The sequence below is a fragment of the Blennius ocellaris genome (assembly GCF_963422515.1).
Source record: "Blennius ocellaris genome assembly, chromosome: 1".
NCBI lineage: Eukaryota > Metazoa > Chordata > Actinopteri > Blenniiformes > Blenniidae > Blennius > Blennius ocellaris.
Genome location: NC_137650.1, coordinates 18,934,246 through 18,960,183, shown reverse-complemented (window position 1 = coordinate 18,960,183; position 25,938 = coordinate 18,934,246). Strand labels below are relative to the sequence as shown.

General features: G+C 39.9%; 1 protein-coding gene across 1 annotated transcript in view; it reads right to left on the bottom strand.

Annotated features, from left to right (window-relative positions):
- Positions 1-25,938, bottom strand: part of ush2a (Usher syndrome 2A (autosomal recessive, mild)) — a gene marked incomplete at its 3' end in the record, with an annotated part of 194,350 nt that overhangs the window by 72,014 nt on the left and 96,398 nt on the right. The window contains exons 46-57 of the mRNA XM_080520729.1: positions 24,023-24,170; positions 22,332-22,474; positions 14,008-14,144; positions 13,412-13,581; positions 13,171-13,337; positions 12,973-13,061; positions 7,448-7,782; positions 6,057-6,212; positions 5,347-5,510; positions 5,042-5,251; positions 578-780; positions 375-487 (exon numbers count right to left, since the gene is read on the bottom strand). Of these exons, the coding sequence (XP_080376855.1) occupies positions 375-487; positions 578-780; positions 5,042-5,251; positions 5,347-5,510; positions 6,057-6,212; positions 7,448-7,782; positions 12,973-13,061; positions 13,171-13,337; positions 13,412-13,581; positions 14,008-14,144; positions 22,332-22,474; positions 24,023-24,170 (2,035 nt within the window). The remainder of the gene's footprint in view (positions 1-374; positions 488-577; positions 781-5,041; positions 5,252-5,346; positions 5,511-6,056; positions 6,213-7,447; positions 7,783-12,972; positions 13,062-13,170; positions 13,338-13,411; positions 13,582-14,007; positions 14,145-22,331; positions 22,475-24,022; positions 24,171-25,938) is intronic.

Sequence of the window (25,938 nt, the reverse complement as noted above, 5' to 3'; positions counted from 1 at the left end):
CACAAATCAGCATTTGTGCAGCAAATGAAAGGTTTGCAACATTGACTTAGGTTATAAGGGAGGAAGGTAATATCACTAGTGGGAAACAAATGCCTATTTTGCCATGATGTCTTATTTTAGTCAACCTAACATGTGACATCCACTTGTAATGGAGGGGGGAGGAAGCCAGTGCCAGCTCACACTGTCAGTGGTTCTGAGAATCTCAGGTTCAAAAAGTTAAAACAGGATGGTCTGAAATTTTGCCTCAACTGTTCTGTTGTTTAGAACTTCAAAAAGAACACTGGTAGCAAACATTGATGATTATATCCCTCAAACCCATCTACAAAAAAAAAAAAATGTTCAAACAACTTTTTTTCAACACCAATCTATGTTACCTTGGACTGATCACTTGCGCTTGAGGTGTGGTAAAATCAGCAGGCAGGTTCTCCACAGTTGTTGTTTTGGTAACATTGCTGCGGACACATGCATACACTGTACACACCTCCACCTGAAATCCACACATCAGCATATAAGACAAAAAAAAAACTAATGCAAATACTAAAAAGCCACTGTGTTTTGCTTCTGTGTGTATGTATACCTGTATGTCATAGACGGTAAAAGGCAGCAGGTCCCCAAGTAGATATGATCCTGAGCTGCTGGCCACAAAGCCATGGAGGCGGTCATTGATGTAGATGTTGTACCTGGTCACTGCTCCGTTGGGCCGAAGAGGCGGGATCCAGATCACCCGTACTGTGCTGCTGTTGACTGGAACCACTTCAGGGGCCGACATCCCCTCTGGCTCTATGAGTGACACATGGAACAGCACAATTGGAGAGCTTCTTTCTATCAGGACAAAATCTTTTATATCATTGAAAAAAAAAAAAGAAACACATCAGGTGAAACAAGTGGTATTAAAAATAGGTGTAAAATATATGCGGACCCTCTCAACAGTGAAGGAGGAAAGCTTTTACTTGATTTGCATTTATTGCATTTTTTAATATCCGTCTGCATCACTGAAACTTTTATAGAAAATTTAATTTGTCATATTTAATTTCAATAGTCATGGTCAGATTCATTTATTCATCATTCTTGCAGATTATATGTTACCATTTTTTTTTTTTATAGTTTAAAGATTTTTTCCCCCAATTTTAATAAAATGTCTTTTTTTTTGTTTTTTAAACCATTTTTTGGTGACAATTATTGTCACAATAAAAAAAAAATGTGTGACTTGCGAGCTTATTAGTAGCATTACAATTGTTGCAGGTCTAAGAGACATGGACACACAGTAATGTGGTGAACTGAAAAATAGAATTGAATAAAATACCCTTGTTCGCCAAGATTACTGGCACTTTTTTCTCGAACATTTTTTTTCCAACCTGTAGACCTTTTAGAAAGAGTCGTTCCCACAAGGGATTATTTGAGACCTCGTCTCCACAAACCACGTAGACCAGTGTGGGTATGTATGTGTGTGCGTTACAGAGAAAATGATTGTGTTAAGAGTCCATATGAGACGGTATGGTCATGAGAGAGACAGACCACAGTATGTGCACTATTGCGTGGATAATGCTATCTCACAGTAAATGAAATGTAGAGCTGTAGGCTGGGTTTAGGCAAGTGCACTGGCTGCAAATGAATTGGGTTAACTCCTCTCAGCTGAGTGCATTTTCACTAAGAATAATAGACTCTGTATCATCAGCTTACTTCCTCTATTTTTCTACATCTCTAATCTTTACCTTGAGACTGTCTCTGTGTTGGGTTAATATAGTGTCTTCTTCTATTTCACAATCCCTTCCATCAAATTCCTAAGTTTCTTTAATTCCTTTTGTTCATTCTTCCAAGAAATTCTGACAGAGGACACAGATACTGAAGTAAAACTCCTATGGCAGTAAGCTATAGTATTAGGAAATAAGTTTCAGATACAGACACACAAAGGAGTACATTATAGAACAAGTGAAGGACATGGGAAAATGTGTATAAATATGATCACGGAGTGACAGCAGCAAATACACAGTGAGCACAATTTCAAACTAAAAAGGTGTGAGAAGAAACAAGAAAATCAAACATGGAGCAGGTGAATATGAGAGATTGTGTGTGTGTGTGTGTGTGTGTGTGTGTGTGTGTGTGTGTGTGTGTGTGTGTGTGTGTGTGTGTGTGTGTGTGTGTGTGTGTGTGTGTGTGTGTGTGTGTGTGTGTGTGTGTGTGTGTGTGTGTGTGTGACAGAGAGGGGCAATCAAACCAACTCCATCTATTATTCTAAGTGAAAATGCACTCAGCTACGAGGAGTTAACCCAATTCATTTGCTGCCAATGCACTTACCTAAACCCAACCTACCGCTCTACATTTCATTTACTACAGGATGTTATTATCAACGCAATACTGAACACTGAGCCTCTTTCACTCATACACACTCACGGACCCAGACACACACACACACACATTCTCGCATGGACACACGCACCCGCACATTTTTCTTGCCAATTAGTCCTGATGTTAGCATTGCCCTATAGATTGCAGGCCATGTTAGGATGGTTGGTAGGGTTGAGCTGCATTAGGTAAAATATATTAGGCCTCCTTTGTGTGAGTGTGCGCGCGCGCGCGTGTGTGTGTGTGTGTGTGTGTGTGCACTCTTATAGCTGTAAAATAATGAAATTACCTCCAGAGCCCTCTCAGTTAAACGAGCCATGCTTTGCCTTTAGCACCTAATGATTTTCTAATGTTTTTAATGCACTTTTTATTATACTGCTCAGATTAGAGAGAAAGAAAGAGGCCTCTGACATATGATTATACTGAGACAGAATAGAACTATGTGGCGGTGGTGGTGGTGGGTGTAAAGAATCAGAGCAATGGTCTCAGGTATAGACGAAGAGAGACCTGACGACAGAAATATAACAACAGACAGAGTTACTGGTCTCTATCACACAATTACATGGAGTCATTTAGATGATAATCTTTGACAGTGAAAGAATGGGCTGAAAAATGTATGAACAGATGTGAAGAAGACGTAATAGCAGTTCGATAGCTTATGTAATATATTGCTCCGTATGATAAGACACGACCCTGAATGAAAGAAGAAACACTAGTAGATCCAGGAACTGATATAATCAAATTCCACTAAATTCACTATCTCAAAGCTCTGTGCTTTATCCAGAAAAAAAAATGTCTCAGTTCTTAAACATATTAATATTAACAGTTTGAAGTGGTGAGAACACACAACTCTTTATTTGAGGGATGTATTTGTGCTACTCTATGTTAGCGGAGTCACACATGTGGCCCGAGAAGGTTCAGCCCAGTTCACAGGATGACCTTAAAAAGTGTAAGAAAGGCTATATTAACTGAAATATTGTTCATAAAAATGATACCTGTTGCTAATTCGTCCACTGGGTGTCACATGCTTTCATTGAAAGTGGAGGTCATAAAACAACACCGAGACCCAGAACGCAGCAGCAGGTGGCAGCAGAGCTCGTGGGTGCTGCACACAAACTTGCATTAGCGTAACGATGTTTGAGGTTAAGATTTCGCCCCCAAAAAGTGCTTTGTTCTTTTTCTTTCTTTTTGATGTTTAAATAAACCAAGAAAAAGTGTGAAGTTGTCAGTCCGAAAGCTTTGACATGCTTGCAAAATGAAAAATTTTAGGGAAATTTTCATTTGAACAAGCTTTAGATTTTTCAGTTATAATAATACTTATCGAATCAGAATTTGTTTCACCATTATATGCGGTAAAAATTAACAATATTGAATATAGCGGCAATATTTGCTTTTTGGGTTGGCGGGTAAAGAGCAGCCTGTGTGTGCAGACAGTGTGTCTGTAGCCTGTGTGTGTTGTCTGCAAGTGGTGCCAACAAGCATTTTACAACACCTTAAACCTGCCTCACACACACTTTGTATTGATTTCATGCCTCACTACATGATGTGTTTAACATCTTCTGTGAAGCACAGTGATGCATGTTAACCAAGACAAGTACATGACAAATCTATTCACCTGGAAGGACTAAACTGAGGAAAAGGCAAGAACAGAAAAACAAAACAGTATTATTGTAAACACACATGCTTGCATGCACATAAAATCAGCTACTGGCTTCAATAAAATGACATGACGGGTATAATAAATGTAATCAATAATCTTGCAGTAAAGACAGCTCTCTACATGAGTCTGAAAGTAATAAGGCAACTGTATGGTTGAAAGAAAGTGACTGAACATCACTGAAGGCCAGAATCATGAAAGCTTCATAATTGGAGTTCTTCAAAACATACATTTCTTGTGGGATGCTTCCAATCAGCAGTGCTGATGTTTGACAAAAAAGTGGAATGGAATGACTATTGGAAGACAAACTAACTTATGTGATCCGATCTCATGATTGTTAAACTTCCTGATGGCTCTGAAAGCAACACGTTGTCAAATAATGTCTATGACCTTTGGGTATGGTATTACATTGCTGCAACGCAGTCAGAAACTCAACACTTGTCTCCCACCTGGAGTTCTTACAATGGGCATGCAAATGTTAAAACATTTAAGGAAGACAGGCGATCTGATGAACTCTGTTTTATTACATCAGGTGGATGGTCTGGTGGATGTCTATCACTTTCCTGGAGAAAAGATGTCACTAATATAATGAAAAAAACAATATGATGTTTCACACATTGTTTGACTGGAAGAAGATCGGACTCTATCCATCTTGACTATTTCCTTTCACTGTACCGCCTTTAAGGATAGCAGCTTACACCTTCATTAAAAGAGATTTTTTTTGATGGCAGACACAAAATTAGAAACACATCAAATAAGTCAACATGCTGACCTCGACTCCAAATTTCCTAGAACTGAAACCAATTAAACAAAATAAATCTGATTCATAAATGCCTCAACGTGCAACCGACAGGATCGTGCCCGACACCACAGGACACCTTCAGAAATTGTGTTTTGTGGCACCTGAATGGGGCAGAGCTGTTTTGGTAGCAAAGTGTGGACATATGTAATACTGTAACAATTGCTCAAAATATTTGTATGTATTGTTGACAAACAGTTAATACACGGACAATAACAAATTATAATTAGACATAAACATACCTCCATCTGCAGTGGTGACGTTAACTGCTGCCTTGGTTGTATTATGAGCTCCATTAGAAACCCAATTAGACACAAGGTATGTGGTACTGGGCCAAAGGTCAACAATCACCGTGGACACAGTCTCAGGTCCGAAAGCCCAAATCATGCTTGGCTGAGGAGGCTCAACTGTGAGAAAGAAAAATTCCACCTCGCCTTGCAGATCTTGCAAAGCTGAGGAAAAAAAAAAAATAAAAAAAAAAATTGATTGAAGGCTTTGCTGGGCAGAACGTATGAGTGTGTGCAAGCGAATGACAGGGCAATCTTACATGGTTGTGTCCAGTTGACTTGTAGAGCCGTGTGATTGATAGCGCGGGCGGACACAGCGGGGAGCTGGAGGGGAACTCCTGCCATGGTCATCGCAGTCACAATCTTCCCCGAGGAGGAGCCCGCGTCATTATCAACCACTAACTGGTACTGGTAACGGGTGAATCTGTAGAGGGACAATATCACTGTGCCTGTAAATTGATTCCCATTTTGGCGCATGTAAAGGCGCCATGTGCAAGAGATTGAGGCATTGAGTGGAGAGGTTGCAGACTGTAGTAGGATGAATTACTCATGTTGGTACAGATACCCTTTAAAATCTGCTAAAATGTCACGCCTACAAAAAAAAACCCAACAAAAAAAACAGCTTTTCTAAAACTATGTAGACATGGATAAAGAAAATCCTGCAAAGTTGAAAGAGCCGATACAGTCCAAAGTTTGTCAGTTAACTTCTTTAATACAGCACAGTAGAGACACAAACTCACAACTGTTTAGCTTGCGTAGAGGAAAAAAGAAAAAATCTGCTTCCACCAAGTGCCAAACTGAGATTAGGGGACGCTGTGTGAAAAACAATTTAATTCTTTGGGATATTTGCTTAATGTATCTTTGAGCGGTATTAAAAGATCGGCATCAGCAGCAGCTCGCCGATCGGCTCTGCACACACGGTTTGCTGCGGCGCTGCCGTTTGCTCTAGAGCTCATTTCAGTAATCTCACCTGCTTAGGCCTTTATCTTGGTAGAACAATTTGGTGCCGGAGTAAACATGGAGCCAGCGATGGAGATCTTCAGAGGGGGGTGGGGATGAGGTTGTTAATGTGGGGACCGTGGTGATGGCCAGGGGCTGGTGAGTTTTACGTCTGAGCAACCTGTATCTAAAGGGAAAATTTGAATAAAGGAAAACACACAGGGTTGAATATTTCGGAAATCATTATCACACGACACATGTACATAAAAATACCAATTAGAGCACAAAGACATATAATGTTCTCACTGTACACACAGCCTGTGCCCACATGCAATTTTCAACCAACTCTTATCACTCATTTCCTCCTCTGCAGTTCTTCTGCTCCCACTGTATCTCTTCCCTCCCTCCCAACGCCCCTCCATGCGTTGTTTTTTTCTGCGGGGTTTGTGTTTTCCTCTCCCCACAGTGATGCTAATTTCTGCTGTAATCAGTTGAGAAGGGCTTAATGCCGCCTTTTAACCAACCCACTTAGACAAACACACAGAGCTGAGCAGAGCAGAACACAGAGACAGGCTCATGCATTTTAATCGCCTGCTCGGAAATGGACCTTTATTTTAGGCCTAATCTCCGACAGAATAAAACAGGACAGAAGAAAATGGACCACAATGTGAACTGGAACTGAGAAAACACTGATTAAAATATACACAACACTTACCTCATTACCAGGGCACTCATGTTAGATGCTTGTTAACGCGTTTCTATGGGCTTGTTTGCTCAAGTGTTGCAGCAGCAATTGAACACCTCCTGAACGTGACTTTTAATATCAACATGTTGAACTCTGTCTTGTTTGTGTAGTTTCTAACTCTGGGTTAAAGCTATTGAAACCAACCAAGTGGCCAATTCAGATAACTTGACATATTAGCTCCTCACAAATTGGATGTGAATTTGCTGGTTGGACCTGCTTTTAGCTTTCTTTGTTCATTTTATTGCGCTTGCTATACATCTATTAGAAAGAACAATTTCTTAGGAGGGATATACAAGATATGCCCCTGTAACCCGTTGTTCTAAGTTTGGGGTGTTTATGCTTTCTAATTACTGTCAAATAATCCCCAGAAAAGAATGGATTAAATAAGCGAAATAATTTTAAACGGCAGAAGGAAACATTTTAAAAGACACATAAGCGCTGCTTTTATGTGAATTGACATTTAATAACAGTGTGTTAATCTACATTATTGGTGATGCAATTATAATTTCTTTAGACTTTATTATAAAGTATGTTGTTGTTGTTTAAAATTGCTGAGATTGTTCAGCACTGGAATAAAAATGTGTGATTTCGGCTAAAAAGGTTTAAATATATTTATTAATACTTTGCTGTCACAAAGTATTAAAAAAAACACAGATTTTATGTAACATTTGTGTTACCTGAGGTTTGGTCCGTTGGGCCTGGCTGGTGGTTGCCAGGAAATGGCAAGGAAAGATTCACTGACCGACACGACTGCTAAAGGTGCGAGGCCTTCAGGCCTTTTGGGTAATGTGGTTGCTTGAGTTGGCAAGCTCTCTGTGCAGCCGCCTACATGCCCTCCTCCATTTGAGCATGACAGCACAGTTATACTGTAATTTGTGTTTGGGACGAGGTCGGTTATGTTGATGTTCAGGTCAGATGCATTGTCAGCCTCATGAAAGATGCGGGGTTCAGGGAGGCGGATCTCATAGCCACGAATTTGTCCGTTGGGAATGAGAGGAGGTTCCCATGTGACCTGAAAGATACAAGTTTAAGATTTAGGCTCTTCACGTTCAATTTATTCTGAATGGTTAAAAATAAATGGAGTCCACTTAAGTTGAATTCAGGTTAAAGTCGGGTTTTCTGTATGAATCTGAAACAAAACTTAATCTAAGCCACGAATACAGCAAAAACATAATATGAACAATTTGATATATAAAAGCAATTACATTAAAAAAAACAAAAAACATTAAACATTCACAATGCTGCTGAAAAAGTAAGTGAACCTTTGAACTGATGACTCAAAAACAGCAATTTGGAGTCAGTAAATTCCAATAATTTAAATGAGATTACAGTAATATGAACATCTCTCATTTTCTGACTTTGTTACACACGAGAAGATGATGAGAAGCTGATATGAACAGCTTACAAAAACAATTCTTGTAAGTGATTACGTGTGTGATTCAAAGTCAGAGTAATGACTTAAGTCCTTGACCAGTCACCCAACTTTCCATTTAATACTGTGGTTACTCTTATTACAAGTGGGTTTCCCATGACTTCAAAGGTACAACAAAGAGTGCGCACTGATATGAATGACCAGCTTTTAGAAACAGCTGATAGGCTACTAGGATTTATTCAAAAAGGTTGACATCTCTTTTTGAAAAAATATCTAATTAGACAACTCTCGGCCTATTTGCAGTGTAACCCACTTTCGCCCATCGTCAGTGAGGATTGGCTCCAGTTCCCCGCAATTCTATATAAAGCACTATGGAAGACAGATGAATAGATTACATGAAAAAGTCATAACGTTCATGGCAAAACACCATAGCGGAAGCAGCTGCTTTCTTGAGGAAGCATTGCTTTACATTTGATGTTTTAAGATGAACAAAAAATGTAATATGGAGCCTTGGATGTAAGGCTACATTTTCTGAGAAGAAATGGCAGTTTGTTGTAAAAGGGTACCTGCCTACAAACAAAATCATTTGTGTGGAATTGTGTTAAGTGATCATTATTATTTTGTATTGCATTGTCTCTTTGCCTCAAATGATTGCTATGTATTGTGGACTCGATTAAACTTATTGTATTTGTGTCTATTTGTGAGTTTGGATTTGCATACTCCTGCAGCTACTGTGTAATGTGGTTAAAAGACCATCCTCACTTGGAGCTGCTCCCTGCTGTTGTATATGTCCAGAGCTTGGAGTCTAAGAAAAACCTTTCACAGTTAGGTTCAGTCTTGCATGAATCATTTTAAACTGTGTTGCCAAAGCTAAACAGACATAACACTGTTAATGTTAGTAAACATTAGGAATTTTCACAACAGGATCAGAATTCTGAGTCACAATAAACACATCATTGGGAAATACTGCGGGTTGAAATGAATCCCAATTTTCCTGCAATTCCTTCGATCTTTCCTACTTTTCTGGCTGGCCACGCCTTTTAAACATTCTCGGCATGAGGATAAAAAAAAAAAAAAAAAAGCTTTTAGATGGATGAAGTACAGGAAGTCATAGCAAAGTGCATGTGCATCTCTGCATAGATTGCTGCATGTGCTCATGTAAAGACAAATAGTATATACATCAGAGTGTCAGTGGATGTGTGGTCAGGTTTGAGTGGCACGAGTCACTTGGATATTTGAAAGATCCATATTCAGAGATGGTCACTCTTTCTCAGTCTCTGTGCGTGTGTGTGTGCGTGTGTGTGTGTGTGTGTGTGTGTGTGTGTGTGTGTGTGTGTGTGTGTGTGTGTGTGTGTGTGTGTGTGTGTGTGTGTGTGTGTGTGTGTGTTGTGGGAAAAGATACTCTGACTTTGACTTGAGGAGAAGATTCCTTTCATCACATTTAAAACAAGGTACACACAGACACGCGCACATGCACAAACACCATGCTAAAATAATGAAAGCGGCTGGTAATGGAATTGCTGCATGCAAAAACAAAAGCTTGGTGCAGTTGAGCACTGCATCTGATTTGGAAACAGTTCTGTCTGTCAGCATTTCGCAGTGAGGATGAAGGTAACTGGCACACATACAAATGGTAAAACACTCACTTATACTTTCAAACACATACACCCCTGTGTACTTATATCATAGCTTCCTACACCTTCATTATTTGGGTAATATAACCACATATAAATGCACAATGGCACACAGTTATAACTACTTTTAAAAACTCCACAGTCAATCTGTTATTCACAATTGATGACTACAAACTACAATGTACAATAACTGATCAGTTCAGAGCTCTTAAGGACTTACAAGTTTAGATGATTAAGTGATCAATGTTGATGAGAGTATTATGAATGAATGTCAAGACTGATTATTTCTCATCTAACCTTGATATTCATTTAACAATGTGATAGTATGAAGTGATCCAGCACACACACATGCACGGACATGCACACATCCACATATGGGCAGGGTCATTTTGAGTTAGGTAGCTCATTTCCCAAAGTGCGTGTTGGGTGTGCTTTGTGGTGGAAGTCATTTACAGATTGAATAGCTTGATGTAATCTGGAGATGGTGAAGACAGCAGAGACCCCGGGCTGACATGGACCACTGGGGCTAAGGCCAGAGCAGCATGTGGGTGTGTGTGAGTTTATATATGGGTATGTAAGTGAGAGAGATATACGTATGGTAACATTGGAATAGCAGCAGAGTTGCTGGGAATCATCAATGTTTTCAACACAAAATCAAAAAGAACATGCAGCTCTGCAGCAGACCATGTAACGATACAACATGCTGTTACATGCGACAAAAATATCATTCATAAACACTGTATTCCTGCTAATCATTTGCTTTACAGTTTCATCTTTAGTCGATATTCTCCGTTTAATCGGGAGAAGCTTTGAAATCATGGTAAATAAATCTGAAGAGGGTAAAACTAACAATTATTTTACTATGACACATAATTAAAATCAAGCTTGATTTTAAGTGTAATGAAATGAATTAGCTTAATGTAAAACCATAGGAGTAATCATCAGAAGCAAACTATATAAAGTCCAACAACATGGTTTGATTCATTGATAGCAAAATAAACTTTGGCAAAGGAAGATCATCACTGTCAAAAGCACCTAGAAATGACTGTTGTATGAGGTGTTATATAATTAAAGGTGAATTGAATTGAATTGAATCATTGTGAGAGTGTAAATGTATAAATTATAGTAGTTATTTGAACACCAACAAAGAAAACTATATTTGCAAATAAAAAAAACCTGGATTTTTTTTTTTTAAAGAACATGCTCAAGGAGTTTAAAGTAATATTCGAATCCACCAACAGAAGGGATACAAACATTACAACATGTTGAAAAGGGCCAAATGTGTGACTAATATCTGCTAAAGCTACTTTTACATGCAGTACCAGCCACTATCACTGGCTGAGAACATGCAACAAAACAGGTGGGTATTACTTGGGGGGGGAGCTGTATACTTTAAATAGGTATAACTTTATATTGAACCGTGATGTCGTCATCACAGTTCAATACAACTCTGCACAACAGCTAACGTCCTGCACTGCATCACCCTCCTATCACTTTTGCCTTAACATTGATAGAGCTTAAAGTACATCTCCCATGAACAACTGAGAATTGACCTTGATTTCACAAAAGAGCACACACACACACACACACACACACACACACACACACACACACACACACACACACACACACACACACACACACACACACACACACAAATACTCTGACGGGGCTTTAGTTCATCAGAAGTGAATACCACACACACATTTAACCAGGTTAATGGTTTAGGGGGCCTTCATTTCTTTGTGAAAGAATGGATATCACAATGAAGGAGAGAAATGAAGGCAGCGACTCAAAATCCTCCTCTGTGTTGTCAAGGTCAATTAGTAACCAGGAAGCAGCCTGCCTGTCTGTCCAATTAGCAACAACCAGGAAGGAACGCTTTCCTTCGTGGACCTGTGACCCCTAAAGCTGTGCTGCTGCAGAGATGACAGGGGTGGTTCTGAAATGATGACAGGCATTAGCATTTTTCTGCAGTTAGCATTAGTGCAGGGCTGTGAGTGCAAGTGTGTGCGCATCTCTCTGTGTGTGCATGCATACAATATTGTTTCAGTGGCTTTCATTGATAGGCCTTGATGTGAGATTAGCCAGTGGAGGAATTTAACGCCAGTCCCTCCTTCAAAATGGCCGACAGGAAGGAAGCTGTCGCAGACAGGGTCACAGCCCCTCCCATTTCTGAAGGGGACCTTGAGTTGAATGTTTATCTTTCTCATTAAATCCGAAAAGGGAAAGACAGAAGAATCACTGTGACATTGCTTTGTCTTTTATACTCTGCCAAAGCAAGAGGGACTGAAGAGATTCTCAATGAAGTTGAACTATTTTTACTCTTCAAAGAAACAAACACTTCAAATTTTGTAAACACTCCTGCCATTCTGACACCCACCACTTTAAGAGATGTTGTGACTCAGCATCAGCCACACCTTCTCTGATTGAGATAATATCTTATAATATGATTGAGAAATGTGACTCCATCGTGTCTGAAAAGTATCAAAGTACAAAAATCGAGCCTTTAATTCTTTTTATGCCTAAATATTCAACATTCATTGCTGCACAGTGGCACAGTGGTCGGTATTCTTGCCTCACAGCAAGAAGGTCGCGGGTTCAAATACAGCCCAGGGCCTTTCTGTGTGGAGTTTGCCTGTTCTCCCCATGTGTGTGTGTGTGTGGGTTTCTTCCGGGTACTTGGGTTTCCTCCACAATCTGGAAAACATGCTCCGGGGGTCCCTGGCCAAGACCTTCTGCCCTCACCAGCTCCACCTGAGTGCTGCTCTGTCTGGGTCAATACGGTGAAGAAATTTCTCAAGAATATTAATAAAGTACAATTCTTCTTCTCATAATATCAATACAAATTGTGATCATTTGTGTTCTTCTTTTTTTTTTATTGACTTTTCTTGTGTGAACTGTCCCTCATGATGAATTTCTGATAATGCTCCTGGAGCTGTAGTCTGCCTGCAGCTGTTTGATAAATGCTGATTTGTAACTTTGATCAGTCAGACCTTTGATAATTCTTCTTGGTGGTTGATCTGTCCATCGAGGTAAAATGTAAAAGTCTCTATTGTTCCTGCAATTTGTCCACAGTGTCACTGATTTTGTCATATACATAATAAATTATCATGAGAAAAGTTTTTTCAAAGCACATGTATTTTAGGGATTTTCTCAGAACTGCTTGTGTTAAATCATTTAACTGTGTCCTTACTGTAATCGACTCAGGCCCCAATATTTTCACTCTTGGTGGACTAAGACCAGCCGGTCGGGAAGGTCTAGTGGTGACGTTGATCCAGGGCCCTGCAAGTATGTGACAGCATGCAAAAATGTATTTGTGAGCATTTTTTTGGGAGGCTCACCCTGGACGGATTGGAATTAGAATCAACTGAGCCGGACGTTACAGCCTCACCTGTTGTGTTTCCAGCCTGATTATGGAGGACAAGTCGATACTGGTAGGTCATCCATGGACTGAGAGCTGATGAAGAGTCCAGGAAGGAAAGAGGAGGTGGATCTGGCAGGAGCTGACCCACTGTGGAGACTTGTTTGGTCCCTGCAACTCTGCGCTCTATTAGCCACCTATCACAACAGTCAGGCAGATATAGGTACAATGCCTCATCACAGTGACTGAAGTGTTTGAGAATATCGCTTACCGTTCCAGTGGGCCGTTGTTCCACTCTGGTGCCCCCCAGGATATGAGAACAGAAGTGGGAGTGTCAGAGTAAAGGTGAGGTGCAGGAACCCCTTCAGGGGGAGCGGGCAGGGTACGAAACCGGGGAGACAGCTCAGACACTGAACATCCCACCCTGGTGCATGCGTCCACCTAAAGATCGTTTTGTAGCAAATATATGTTATTATGTTTCATGTGTTCTTCATTTTTGAGATGACCACATTTCTCCAGCCAGGCAATAATCAATTATCTGTGATATTAGTTGTAACATTCTTTAACTCATTGTTTCTTAGTTAATAAAATAGTATTCAGACTTCATTTGGCCATTTCACTAAACAACAGTGAACAAGAGCCAAGAAGAACAATTTGACATGAGCAGGTAAGCCACGGTAAATTTTTCATGGGCGCAACACAGACACTCGGCAGCACTTCTCATCCCACAAATGCAGGTTTCTTTCAAATGTGGCATGAGTTCCAAGATAAATAATGGTGACAATATAATGATTTCTCACACTATTCACACTTTCACTTTCACTGCCCAAATATATAAAAAAAATAAACCATACTAGCATGTGGTACCTGAGCTCTGTAGGTCTGGTAGGGAAGCAGGTCGAGAAACGTGTAGTTCGTTGTATTCCCCGAAACAGTGGTTGACAGTGGCAAAGACGTTGACGCGCTGGAAGTAGAGCTACTGAAGGGTTCTTGTTTAACTAAATCTTCACGATAAGAGCTGGTTACTTCAGACACTGGATTTGATTGGGAGTCTCTAAGACTAGACAAGGTCGTATGGACTTCAGTGGAAGAAAAAACAACTGAATTGGGAGTTTGGCCTACATTCCCTAAAACAGGGGTCTCAGTCTGATCTTCAAGTCTCAAGGAAGAGGAATGTTTAGAGCCATCACTAGTCTTTGTGGACATGAGGAGGTGGCTTGGGCCTTGAGCGGTGGTCTGATCGGATGACAGTCTGATTGTATTGAGATATGTGGTTGGTGTGCTCGACGGCAGGCTTGGGTTAGGTCTTAAACTGGAATTGAGGGGCAAACTGGGACTGGAGGCTGACTTGGATTCATAATCTGAAGAATTGCCGGGGCTGGGGTGCAGATGGAGGGTATAATGGGTGATAATGCCATTTGGTTGAGCAGGAGGAACCCAAGTAATTGATAGACTTCGAGAATGGAGCCCTGATACAGTTGGAGCATTTATTAGTCCTGGACCTGTGGGAGGAGAGAAGAGACAGATGATGGGACAAGAAAATAAAAAAAATAAAAAAATAAAAAATCAACAGGGCTTATAAAAGTGGGGCACAAGCGAGGAGGGAGGATTTGTTCTAAAGAATTATTTGACTACTAACATCAAGAATGACATCAGAAGGACAAAGAGTGATTTTGCCATCCCTATCCAGGGGATTAACATGGAAAGTCTCTTTCTCTCTCAGTTTCTCCCCCTGAGCAAACTAAGATTGTATTTATGGATTTTGAGGTACTCGTGACTGAATGTGGGTCCAATCTTTTAACAGGGTGAAGTATAGGCTGAAATACATGGTGAGAAACATTCAAACCAAACATTACATTGACTTTTCCATACAAAAGTACAACACAACTTACACCAAACAGTAACCCATCCAGAATGTATCTCACCTAAAATGCATTTGAAGATAATATTGGCGAAATGTTTGGTGAATTTGCAAGTGAACTGCATCCAAAGAAATACATCATTTGCATAAGATGACAATTTACTTATGCATACTTAGGTACTTCGATATATTGAAGTCTTTGTACATCAATGACAACAGTTACAACAAACCCAGACAATGGCTGGGAGAATATTAATTAACTGTCTCAATGTTGACTAATGTGGTGATCATGTCACCAAACACACGACCGCCTCGTCTGTCTTTCTCAAAACCCAAACCACCAGAGATTGAAGAGTAGATATGAATAGAGTGGATAGAGTTAAAACACTGTCAGCATACAAAAGTGAAGCCAACTTGATCATATCATCACAACAATGCATTAAAAATTTTAATATGACACATAACAGCACGTTATAGGGGTCATTGCTCTTGGATCAAAATGGACAAGCATAAAGACCCTGGGTGACTTTGTCATGATTGAAATGGTTAAGAGCAGATCATCTAACAGTAACACCTCCACAATAGAAAAACACATTTATATGGTAGGCAACAGTGAGTACCTACTGACTACGAATGACATGCATCTCTGTGACAAGGAGTTGTAAGATGGGAAAGAAAGTCATCTCTTCAACACAATTAAATTTGGCAACTGGCAAAAAAAAACTTTAGGTTTAGTCGTTTCAGTCATCAAGTGAGTCACAAGTATACTTGAAGTGGATGGAGTTTATTTTAATTGTTTCATGTGTATGGCGTGAAAACAGAGACTTATTTGCCAGATTAAACAAGGTCAAATCAGGATAACCAAATTGATCCCTTATCGCGGCATATTTTTCAGAACCGCTGTCATCGACTCAGACTCGTAACTTACTACGCTCAGTCAGTTTCTCTTCATTTCTTGACATTCTCAGTTTGGTAAAATATCTTATCGAGAATGTGAAATAATCCTGTTAGAAGTACGGTGACACAAATAGATGTACATCAGAAGGCCAAAGGGGAAAACACCCAATGACACAACTCACATGTCCATGCAGGGATAAGGACGTACACAAGACTAGTCAGAGGGGATATTTCACTTCTTTACCATAGCTCATTTGAAGGTAATGCTCCCTCGTCCTCCTCCTGCATTTACACCCCTCTGTACCACTCTATAACGGACACACATAGATGCATGTCCATATACATAGACGCTTAGTCCTCCTAACACACACACTAACTCACATGCCCACACCCACAGCGATGCAGTATAGCAGTAATGGTGCTGTGTGAAGGGCAAGCAGATCAAGGTGACTGAGCGGACTGAGGGAGCGTGCTGCGTCGCTAAGTGCTACCGCTAACCGCTAACGGCTTTCCCAGATGGCGGGGCCCGTGTGTGTGTGTGTGTGTGTGTGTGTGTGTGAGGGAAAGACAGAAAGAAAGAGAGAGGGTGAAAGAAGATGAGCAGTTCAGCGTACGCATGCATGACCGTATGAGATAAACATGCAAGCATGTATAGGTGAATGTTAGTATGCATGCAGAAGACACAACAGCTGTGTAATTACTGTATGTGTGTATCGCGCAGACTATCTATTAACTGATAGGCCAAACTTCCCACAGAGTGTGATAACTGCTTAAGTCTGGTAATTGGCCAAGGATGCCGAAGGTTTATAAATGCTTTTCAGAGAAACACTGGTTTCAGTTCCAATGTTGTGCCTCATAGTTTGTCAGATAAGAGTCATAATGCCCCATCCATCTCCTCTGTTTTAAAGATCCCGAGTTTTGTGTTTCACATACAAACCAGGTACATTTTAGTGTATTAAAATAAGATGACTTGACTGCTAATGTTCAATACCAATCTGAATGAATCCAGCAGTTTACCAAACCAACCCCCAACCAGCATCAACATGCAAACAATCAAACACACAAAAAGCACAAACAATTAAACTTGCATACACATGGATGTAAAACCTTGATTCTACAGACACCAAATGATTCTGTTGTCAAGTTTGATCCAACTTGTTTCCGGAGGTTTTTTTTTTTTTTTCTTTAACATTTCCTGACCACCGTTTTCTTTCCTCCTCCTCTTCTCTCACTTCCCACTCTGTCCCCCATTTGTGCCGAGGTCTACCCCTGTCTCCCTCGCTCTCCCTCTCACAGTCTGCTAAATAAACAATGCAGAAAGTTGACCTTTTGGGTTAACAGGTTTTTATGCTTGCTCTACTCAGCACTCACACTGATTCAATTACCACCAAAGGTCCACTGAACCCCACGAATAACAGAGGAGCCCTTCTCCCTGTTTGCCCATGTGCATGTATGCATACCTGTACGCATGCTTGTCTTGGGGGAGGTTTTAGGCGTCTGCTTATGTATTTGTTCAGTGTCTGATTGGAAAATCTGCATCTGCTGGTCTATCAAGTGTAGATCTTGTCTTCTTTTCTTGTTCATGACGGTTGAGGAATTCCATTATTAGAAAAAAGAAGCCCAAGATGAAGATCTGCAAACTGGTACACAAATAGTCCCAAGAAGTAAAAGACCCAGCAGACAAAAGTCCAAAATAAAAAATAATTTCACCACAAAATACAATCCAGTCACCTTGATTTGGTCTCCATCAACCTGCCAAAATAACCCCTGTTTCTGCCCCCCACTCCTCCCCCCTCCATCTTCCTTCTCTCTCTAAGTGTTGAGTGTTATTTAGGCTTTACTGGCGCGTGTAAAATTCTGCAATTTGAAGGGCTGTTAAGTTTTTCAATTGAAATTTTCATTTAAGATGCAGGTGATGCCTTTTTCTTTTTTTTTTTTTCTTATTTCTTTTTTTTTTTTTCCTGACGCTTTACTGCTCTCTGGATAGGAGGGAACGAGTGTTGAGGGAACGCGTAGCAACACTTCTCTTTCTGGTTTCTTGACTCCTTATCATTCTCTCTCCCTCCCTCTGCTCACTCACCTCTTCTGCTTTTCCGATTCACATCCTACCTCTCGCAACCTTTTCCCTCTCACTTCCAACCTTCCTTCAATCTCTTCATTCACCACGCAATCCCCCTCCTCCACACCTCCCACCCTTACTCCTCCCCTCTCCAGTAAAACACAGTAGCGGAAGGCTAAAACAGGAGTGCAGGGCCGCCAAGCCTTAAATCACATTTATAAGGATTTGGTTAGCATAGTAATAACACAATCAACTGACAAGGGCTTGGATGGGGGGAGGAAAAAGGGTGTGTGTGTGTGTGTGTGTGTGTGTGTGTGTGTGTGTGTGTGTGTGTGTGTGTGTGTGTGTGTGTGTGTGTGTGTGTGTGTGTGTGTTCGTGTGTACATGTTAGAAAGATGCTTGTGTATTGTTGTATGCATGCATATATGTTATGGTCAGTTGCTGTATATTTTAAGTGTGTACCTATGTGTATCCATGTGAAGAGAAAAGGAAGGATATTGTTTTTAGCCTCAAACAGGATCTTGCGCATTCTTGTGTGTGTTTGTGGGAATGTGTGTATGTCAATGGCTGGGCTTTTGAAGGTGAATTGAGGCTCCTAGGAGTCATAATGAGGACAAATGCTGAGCTTCAGTGTTATCAAGATGCTTACGACACGGTGTCAAAACGTGACAAGCAATACGCTGAGAATTTACATTGCATTTCATATCTTTGCTTTTTCTACAGATTATTTAATGTCATTGCTGCTTTACAATTCAATAAAAAGGAAGTGAGAGAGAAGAACATGCCTGACCAAGGTCATGAGCTCGATTTGTAAGTATAGCATCACTTGTATATGAGTTGTGTATTAGCCTTCACGTTAAGCCTTCAACATGACAATACCTTTGAGTTGTCAGTCAATCAAAAGTTGCAACATGCTATGAAAATGCTGATTATCTGGAATGACTTATCTAATTATAACTTGTCTCTTAATATATAACTATCGAACTAAATACAAATTTTAAAATTTAAAAAAATGTGGTGGTGAGTTGGGAATAAAGTCTCACTCCGAAAATAAAAATAGCACAAAAGTTGTAGAAATACAATTCATTTGGGAAACTATTTTCATATCTGCTTATCACAGTGGATTTAAAAGACCAAACAGTCAGCAAAATATAAAAGTTCCTTTACTGCAACATTAACTGAACAAAATGCATACAGTAAAATATAACATTATTAATACAGTCACTTAGTAATTCATTAACAATAAAATCTCCGTGTTCTGTCATAACCTTTAATCAAATTGATTGTGTTACACACTCCTTTTATCCTCCTCCATCACGCTACGCTGTAGCTTGACTTAATACAGGGATTTCTTTTAAAATTCAAACATGCATACACACACACACACACACACACACACACACACACACACACACACACACACACACACACACACACACACACACACACACACACACACACACACACACACACACACACACACACACACACACACACACACACACACACACACACAGCTTTACTTCCAAAGACTGTTTGATCATTTTGTCCAAATGGAGGGTTATTCAAACTCTCCATATCACCATATGATACACACCTCTCACTGAAGACACACACACACACACACACACACACACACACACACACACACACACACACACACACACACACACACACACACACACACACACACACACACACACACACACACACACACACACACACACACACACACACACACACACACACACACACACACACCTCTCTTAGATCACTTAGCTGGTGTGAACATGGGAGTAGACAGAGGAAAGGGAGCTGTCCAACACGGCTAGAGTTTATGTTCACAGGAGCCGTCTGTCTGTTCTGTAGTGGCAGGAATTCATAGGGACCAAATTACATTAAAAAGATGGATATAAAACTTTAATGGAATGATAAAAAGGGAGGGAGAAAGCATGGGTCTCTCTCCTTCTCTGTTCTGTCATTAGGCCTCTCTTTTCTTCTCTTCCTCTTTCTTCCTCGTTTTACTTTTTCTTACAATTTTTTTTACCTCTTCACTTTTTCACCCCATTTCTTGTCTTTTTTTCCCTTCTATTCCCATAAGAAGCACAGATCATAGGGAAACACGCAGGGAGTCAGACAAAGGGGAAAAAGGATACCTTGGAACAAAATTGGATAAAAAAACACACAAAGCTTAAAACAGAAATGGATACAATTTTGCAACACGTGAATAAATGCATATATGTGACTATACATATTGGATGCACACTGTTGATTATTATTTCAGTAAGACCGGTTAAATCATGTCAATGAAATTTCTACCTAAAGACCTGAAACTCGTTTTAGTTCATGTCAGTAATGATTTCATGTAAACATCACCTGTTTATGAATACATGTGTGAGATTATTGTTTCTAGTTTACCCGTGAGAGTAATATCAGTATTTAATACTGATTTTACTTAATCAGTATGAAGTAAAGTTTGGTCTGAAGTATAATCCTCACTATACATTGAATCACACATTGACTCACCAAGCTCATTTTCCCCGTAGCGGATGAGAGGAGATTAGGATGGGAATGTTCTTTTGTCTGGAGTCAGGATGACGTAAATATGTTTTCCAGTGACAAATTACACATTAGCATGAGGAAAATCTGATATGACTGCACTTGGCTTTCTACCATCATAGGTTTAAATGCCTCCATATCATTTACTTCTAGAATGACTTTTCATTCAATCACTGTAATTTGAGAATGTAATGCATGTTTAAAATATGTATGTTTTCAAGAGTAAAATGTGAAATTTAGGTCTCATAAAAAGAACAAGATATATATAAAGAATGAACATTATGGAGAAACAGACATATGCACCTTGATTAATCCGCAGCATAAATAGTCAGAGTAAATAAATGATAAATGCGATATTGTCAATTTTGCTTTGGCTTCACGTTATTAAGTACATTCTCAGTGTTGAAAACTTTGTGACGGCATGGAGTTGCTTGTGAGCATCATATGTCATGTATAAGGAGGACCAGGAGGTGTGCATGTGTACGACACATGTTCACAGTATGGCTGTGTGCCTGTGAGAGGCTGAGGGAGGGATGGAGGTTTGAAAAATGGGGTACAGTGTGACCGACCGGCTGGTTATTATAGTCCGCGCACACAAACACATTCCTGCACATACAAAACCATAAGGCAAAGACAAAGAGTCATGCATGCTTTCAATCTCGCATCAACACCAGTGTACAAACAAGCACAAAGAAAAGAACTTTCCACTTCATCTACAATTGATGAAAAAGAAAGAGGAAACATTTTAAAAAGCAATAAAAGCTCAATGTGTGAACCCATTGATGTGTGTGTGCGCATGTCTGTGTCTATGTGTGTGATTGCGGGAATTCAATTCTGCATATCAATGAGAAAAGCAAGGCCATAATTTAATATATCCTAAATGTCTGCCATTGTGTGTGTGTGTGTGTGTGTGTGTGTGTGTGTGCATGCCTCATTATGTGTGTCACCACTCCAGCATTCAAGTGCATGTATACAAACATGTGTGCATGTTTTGTCAACCAATCCTGTGTATGCGTGCACGTGCGTGTATCGATGTATGCAAATCTCAGCTGCTTAATGATAATGTATGTGATAATAGTGTGGTACTAATTAATTTATAACTTTGCACTGAGGAGGCTGTTCCAGTGGCTAATATGATTCTATTACAGCAATTAGCCCACAATGACACTGGCTAGGTCACTCACAGACAGACATGCACCTTACTGTATGCAAATCTCTGCCCGTCAGTGTGTGTCGCCCAACTACGTCCATTTTTCTACTACCTTCTTGAGTTTTATATGGTTTGTCGCTGACTTCGACTGTCTCGATAAAACAGGCCACCTCTACCAACATCAGGAAATAAGTACGTTTTTGTGCAACAGTTTTGGTCGGAGACTACAAGGCAAAAACCGGTTCAATATGCGTCCCTTGTTTCAGATCATCACCTAAAACCAGCAGATCCGTCAGACTCCGTGAGTTTAACTTTGACTCAGCAGCACTGACAGCAGAGGCAACTTAACAACCAGCTGCTGCCAGCCACCTCCCAGCCAATCACTGGGAAACTTGGCAGGCCTGCTGACATGAGCAGCACAATGGCGTATAAAAACACACCAATAACCACTGTCAACAGGTACGCGGCAAACACTGTTCCCCCAGCCCAACAACATGTTCATTAATAACAGCGAAACCATTTATCTGCAGAATCATTCATGAAGAACATTTCCCATTTGTTACCTCTGGCACACGCATTATATCCAGAAATACACATATCTGTGATTGAAAAGAATGTAAACATATGAATGTGCACTTTAAAAAAAAAAAAAAGCGTTTACTTACGATGCTCTGCAGTGCGCATGCTTGCCCAGGGGCCGGCTGTCTGCCCGTGCACGTGTGAAACCACCACTCTGAACAGGTACTGCGTGTACGGTGACAAGCCATCCGCATAATATGAAAAGGTGTCTGTTGCATTCTCCACGAGCCTGAGTGGATGAACAAAAATATGAGTACAAACATGAGTGAGTTTTTTCTTAAAAAAGTGGGAAAAAAGCAATATGGTCTGATAACAGGTGGTCAAAGAGTGGCAGCACAAACTATCTCACAAATGCTGACTTTTAAAATAGACCAGAAGAAGATATTGGTCGCACATGGTCGCTACCCAACAAGACTTACTTCATCTTTCAAATAAACGTTTTTTTTTGCCCTGAGATTTCTACATTTAGATTCAACATTTTATTCTTTGAAAACATCATTCTTTATTATTTGAACTATATAAGATAGGTCTCCTTCGTGAGAGGTTCAGCACTGGACAGCTCCGGAGTGTTCTTTCTCCTGTGGTCAGTTAATGCCACACTTACATGGCACATCGGGATCAAAAGGCATCTGCCAGATCACTAAATGTACGTTAAACATTTGACACACGACAAAGCTCTACTTTTAGTTATCAGAATAAACCACATAACTTCATGCCATGTGTTAACTCCTGATTTTTTTTGTAAATAGTCAATTCATGCCAAAATGGTGTGCAATTGTTTGTCTGTGGCTAAAAAAAACAAAACAATGATGACTTGACATAAAATAAATTAAAATAACGATCAAATATTTATTTAGGGTTCCGTTAAAAAAGGTTACTTGTACAGAATGCGTTTGCACTGAACATTTTGAGCTTGGAATTTGTCCAGTTTTTGTTGGTTTTTTGGTCCTCAACTATGAAAATCAACCTCTTGTAAGTGTTTTTGTTATGTATTCCTTTGAAATTAAATACAGTGCAACATTAACATGTTTAAAGTTTTAATTTCCACATATTGTCACATCAATGACCACCTTTGTAATATGCAGAATATTCTTCACTACTCTTTATCATATTCCTGTGTCATACCTGATCCCATATCATATAATCATACAAAGGAATCCAGGACAGAGTATAGGAACATTGTCATAAATGAGGGACTGTTGACCATTTAGCATCAGATGGATAGAAGGGATGAATGAATGAATAAATCAGGGAACAATGAGATTTCCATAGCAGAGGAGGAGGAGGGCATGGCTGTCTGATATATAATACATGTAGCTAGTCATTTATTTATTACCACAGAATGAGAGCCTCCTCTTCTTGGATTAAATTGCAATTTGTTGTCAGGAAGCATGTAATGAATACATATCAGATGCACACCCTCTCTCTCTTTTTATTCCATCATGTTTTCTCTACCTCTCTCTACCCCCTTTTCCCTTCTTAGATTTTTGTCTCTGCCCCCCATCTCCCTGCTTCATTCCTTCTCTTTTTCTGATGGTCTGTCATGTTGATGTGTCATATTCAACTGTGCTGTATAATGTACCCCTTTGTGTGTACATGTGCACACATATGCATTTTCAGGATGACAAATGTATGATTTTTGAAGAAGTTGTGTATCTGCCATCTTTTTACTACCATTCATTATCACATGTCTCTGTCTCAGACAACTGGCATGTGTTGTACATAACTGCAGACACTTGTCTGCATGTTTATTTAACTGCGAATGTCTCTCTTTCACCTGATAACAGGCCTCTGTGGGGATGTCCTCATTTGCAGGCTGTAGAAAAGCGGGCCCGGTGCGTTGGAGTTAGCAGGAGCGGACCAGGTAATGTTCAGACTGGCATGAGTTGCGCGGGCCAGAGTCGGAGGTGACAACCCATCTGGAGCTACATGACAGAGAAAAGACAGAAGGACAAGAACACCAGCAATCAAAAGTCCTTATAAAACTTATGCAATATGATACTGACAACATATGGATTAATAAACTGCTTCCAATACAGAAACACACCCAATCTAGCAACGGGAGGGGCTTGCAAAGGAAATCTAATTGAGAAAGCAGAAGAAAGGAGTGCAGAGTTAAAAAAAAAAAAAAAAAGGAAATGCTAAACGACAAAGAAAAAATCAAATTGTCCACAAATGGGAACAAAAGCCACCAAACAAATGTCTACCTGCTCTCTCACAAACGCACAAAAATAGTGTTATAACAGTCTTACAAACCCACTGTATTAATAGTGAACCATTTTTTTGATTCAAGTATGGCAGTGAAGTGTTAAGTGTTGGAAAATCTGTATCGGAGACAGAAGAGATTTCAGGAAAGACCAAACAAAAAGATAAGGACAATAAATACAAGGAGAAAATCAGAATGGCCACTATGCATGACTACGTGATATGAAAGCAGGCCCTTTGACGTATAAAGTGACTCTTCAATCAAACACTGTTCTCTGTCCACTACAACAAGCTGATTGCTGGAGACATCTTAGCCTAAAGATGGCTTACAAATACTTGTGCGCATGCAAACACACACACACGCACGTCTGAGAATCCTCCTCAACACACTCCTTCAGTGTGGAGTTGAAATAATATATTAGTAGTGCCTTGTTCGTGTAAATCATCCGTATAATATACAAATACAATATATATAATCATTATCTAAACACATATACAGAAACTGAAAACCTTCAATTTTTTTTAACCCCTCAAAAAATATCTGAAATACCATAAGTGAACAAAAAGTACCTAAACAAAAATAAGGAGAAAATCAGCTCACTTAAGTATCAACAATATCAAACTCAGCAAATATCTCTTTTGATTGGCTTCTTTTGTGCAGAAGAATTGGTGTCATCATCAACCATTAGAGTTGCACGATTCACCCTACATCACAACAAACATTTGCACATGAAGACCCTTAGACCCTTTTTGAAAAGGATTTTTCATGGCAGAAAAACATTTGTGTAATTCAAAAGTACATTTGTTACATTTTTGTAAACCGTTTTAGAGGAAGTCAACAACTCTCAAATGTCCAAATCATGTTATTATACTGATCTCTCGTTGAAGAAAATCCCCTGTGAGCCATTGCAGGCTACCAAGAGTCCACAGGCACCGTGTTGGCTACTTCTGTTTTTCCAGATGAAAACTGGTATGAGCATGTATGTTTTATGACAAGAAAAGCACGCTGCAAAGTAAGAGTGCCCTCAAGGTTGAAGCATTTGGTGGCACGGTGGTGAGCACTGACCCCTTACAGCAAGAACGTTATGGGTTTGAACCTATTGGGAAAAAAATCAGTAAGACAAATTCAACCGCTAAAGTTGGGATGATCAAACCTGATTTTAAGGAAACATTAAGTAAGAGATAACCACATACCTCATTCCCTGGATATGTACACGTCAGGATTTTACAACTTTCTCTCTCTCTCTCTATCTCTCTCACACACACACACACACACACACACACACACACACACACACACACACACACACACACACACACACACACACACACACACACACACACACACACACACACACACACACACACACACACACACACACACACACACACACACACACACACACATCACAAGGAGACACTGATGGTAAGCCTGTGTCTCTCTCATGCTGTGTTAGCAGGTACAATATCAGAGGTGTCACTAATCGT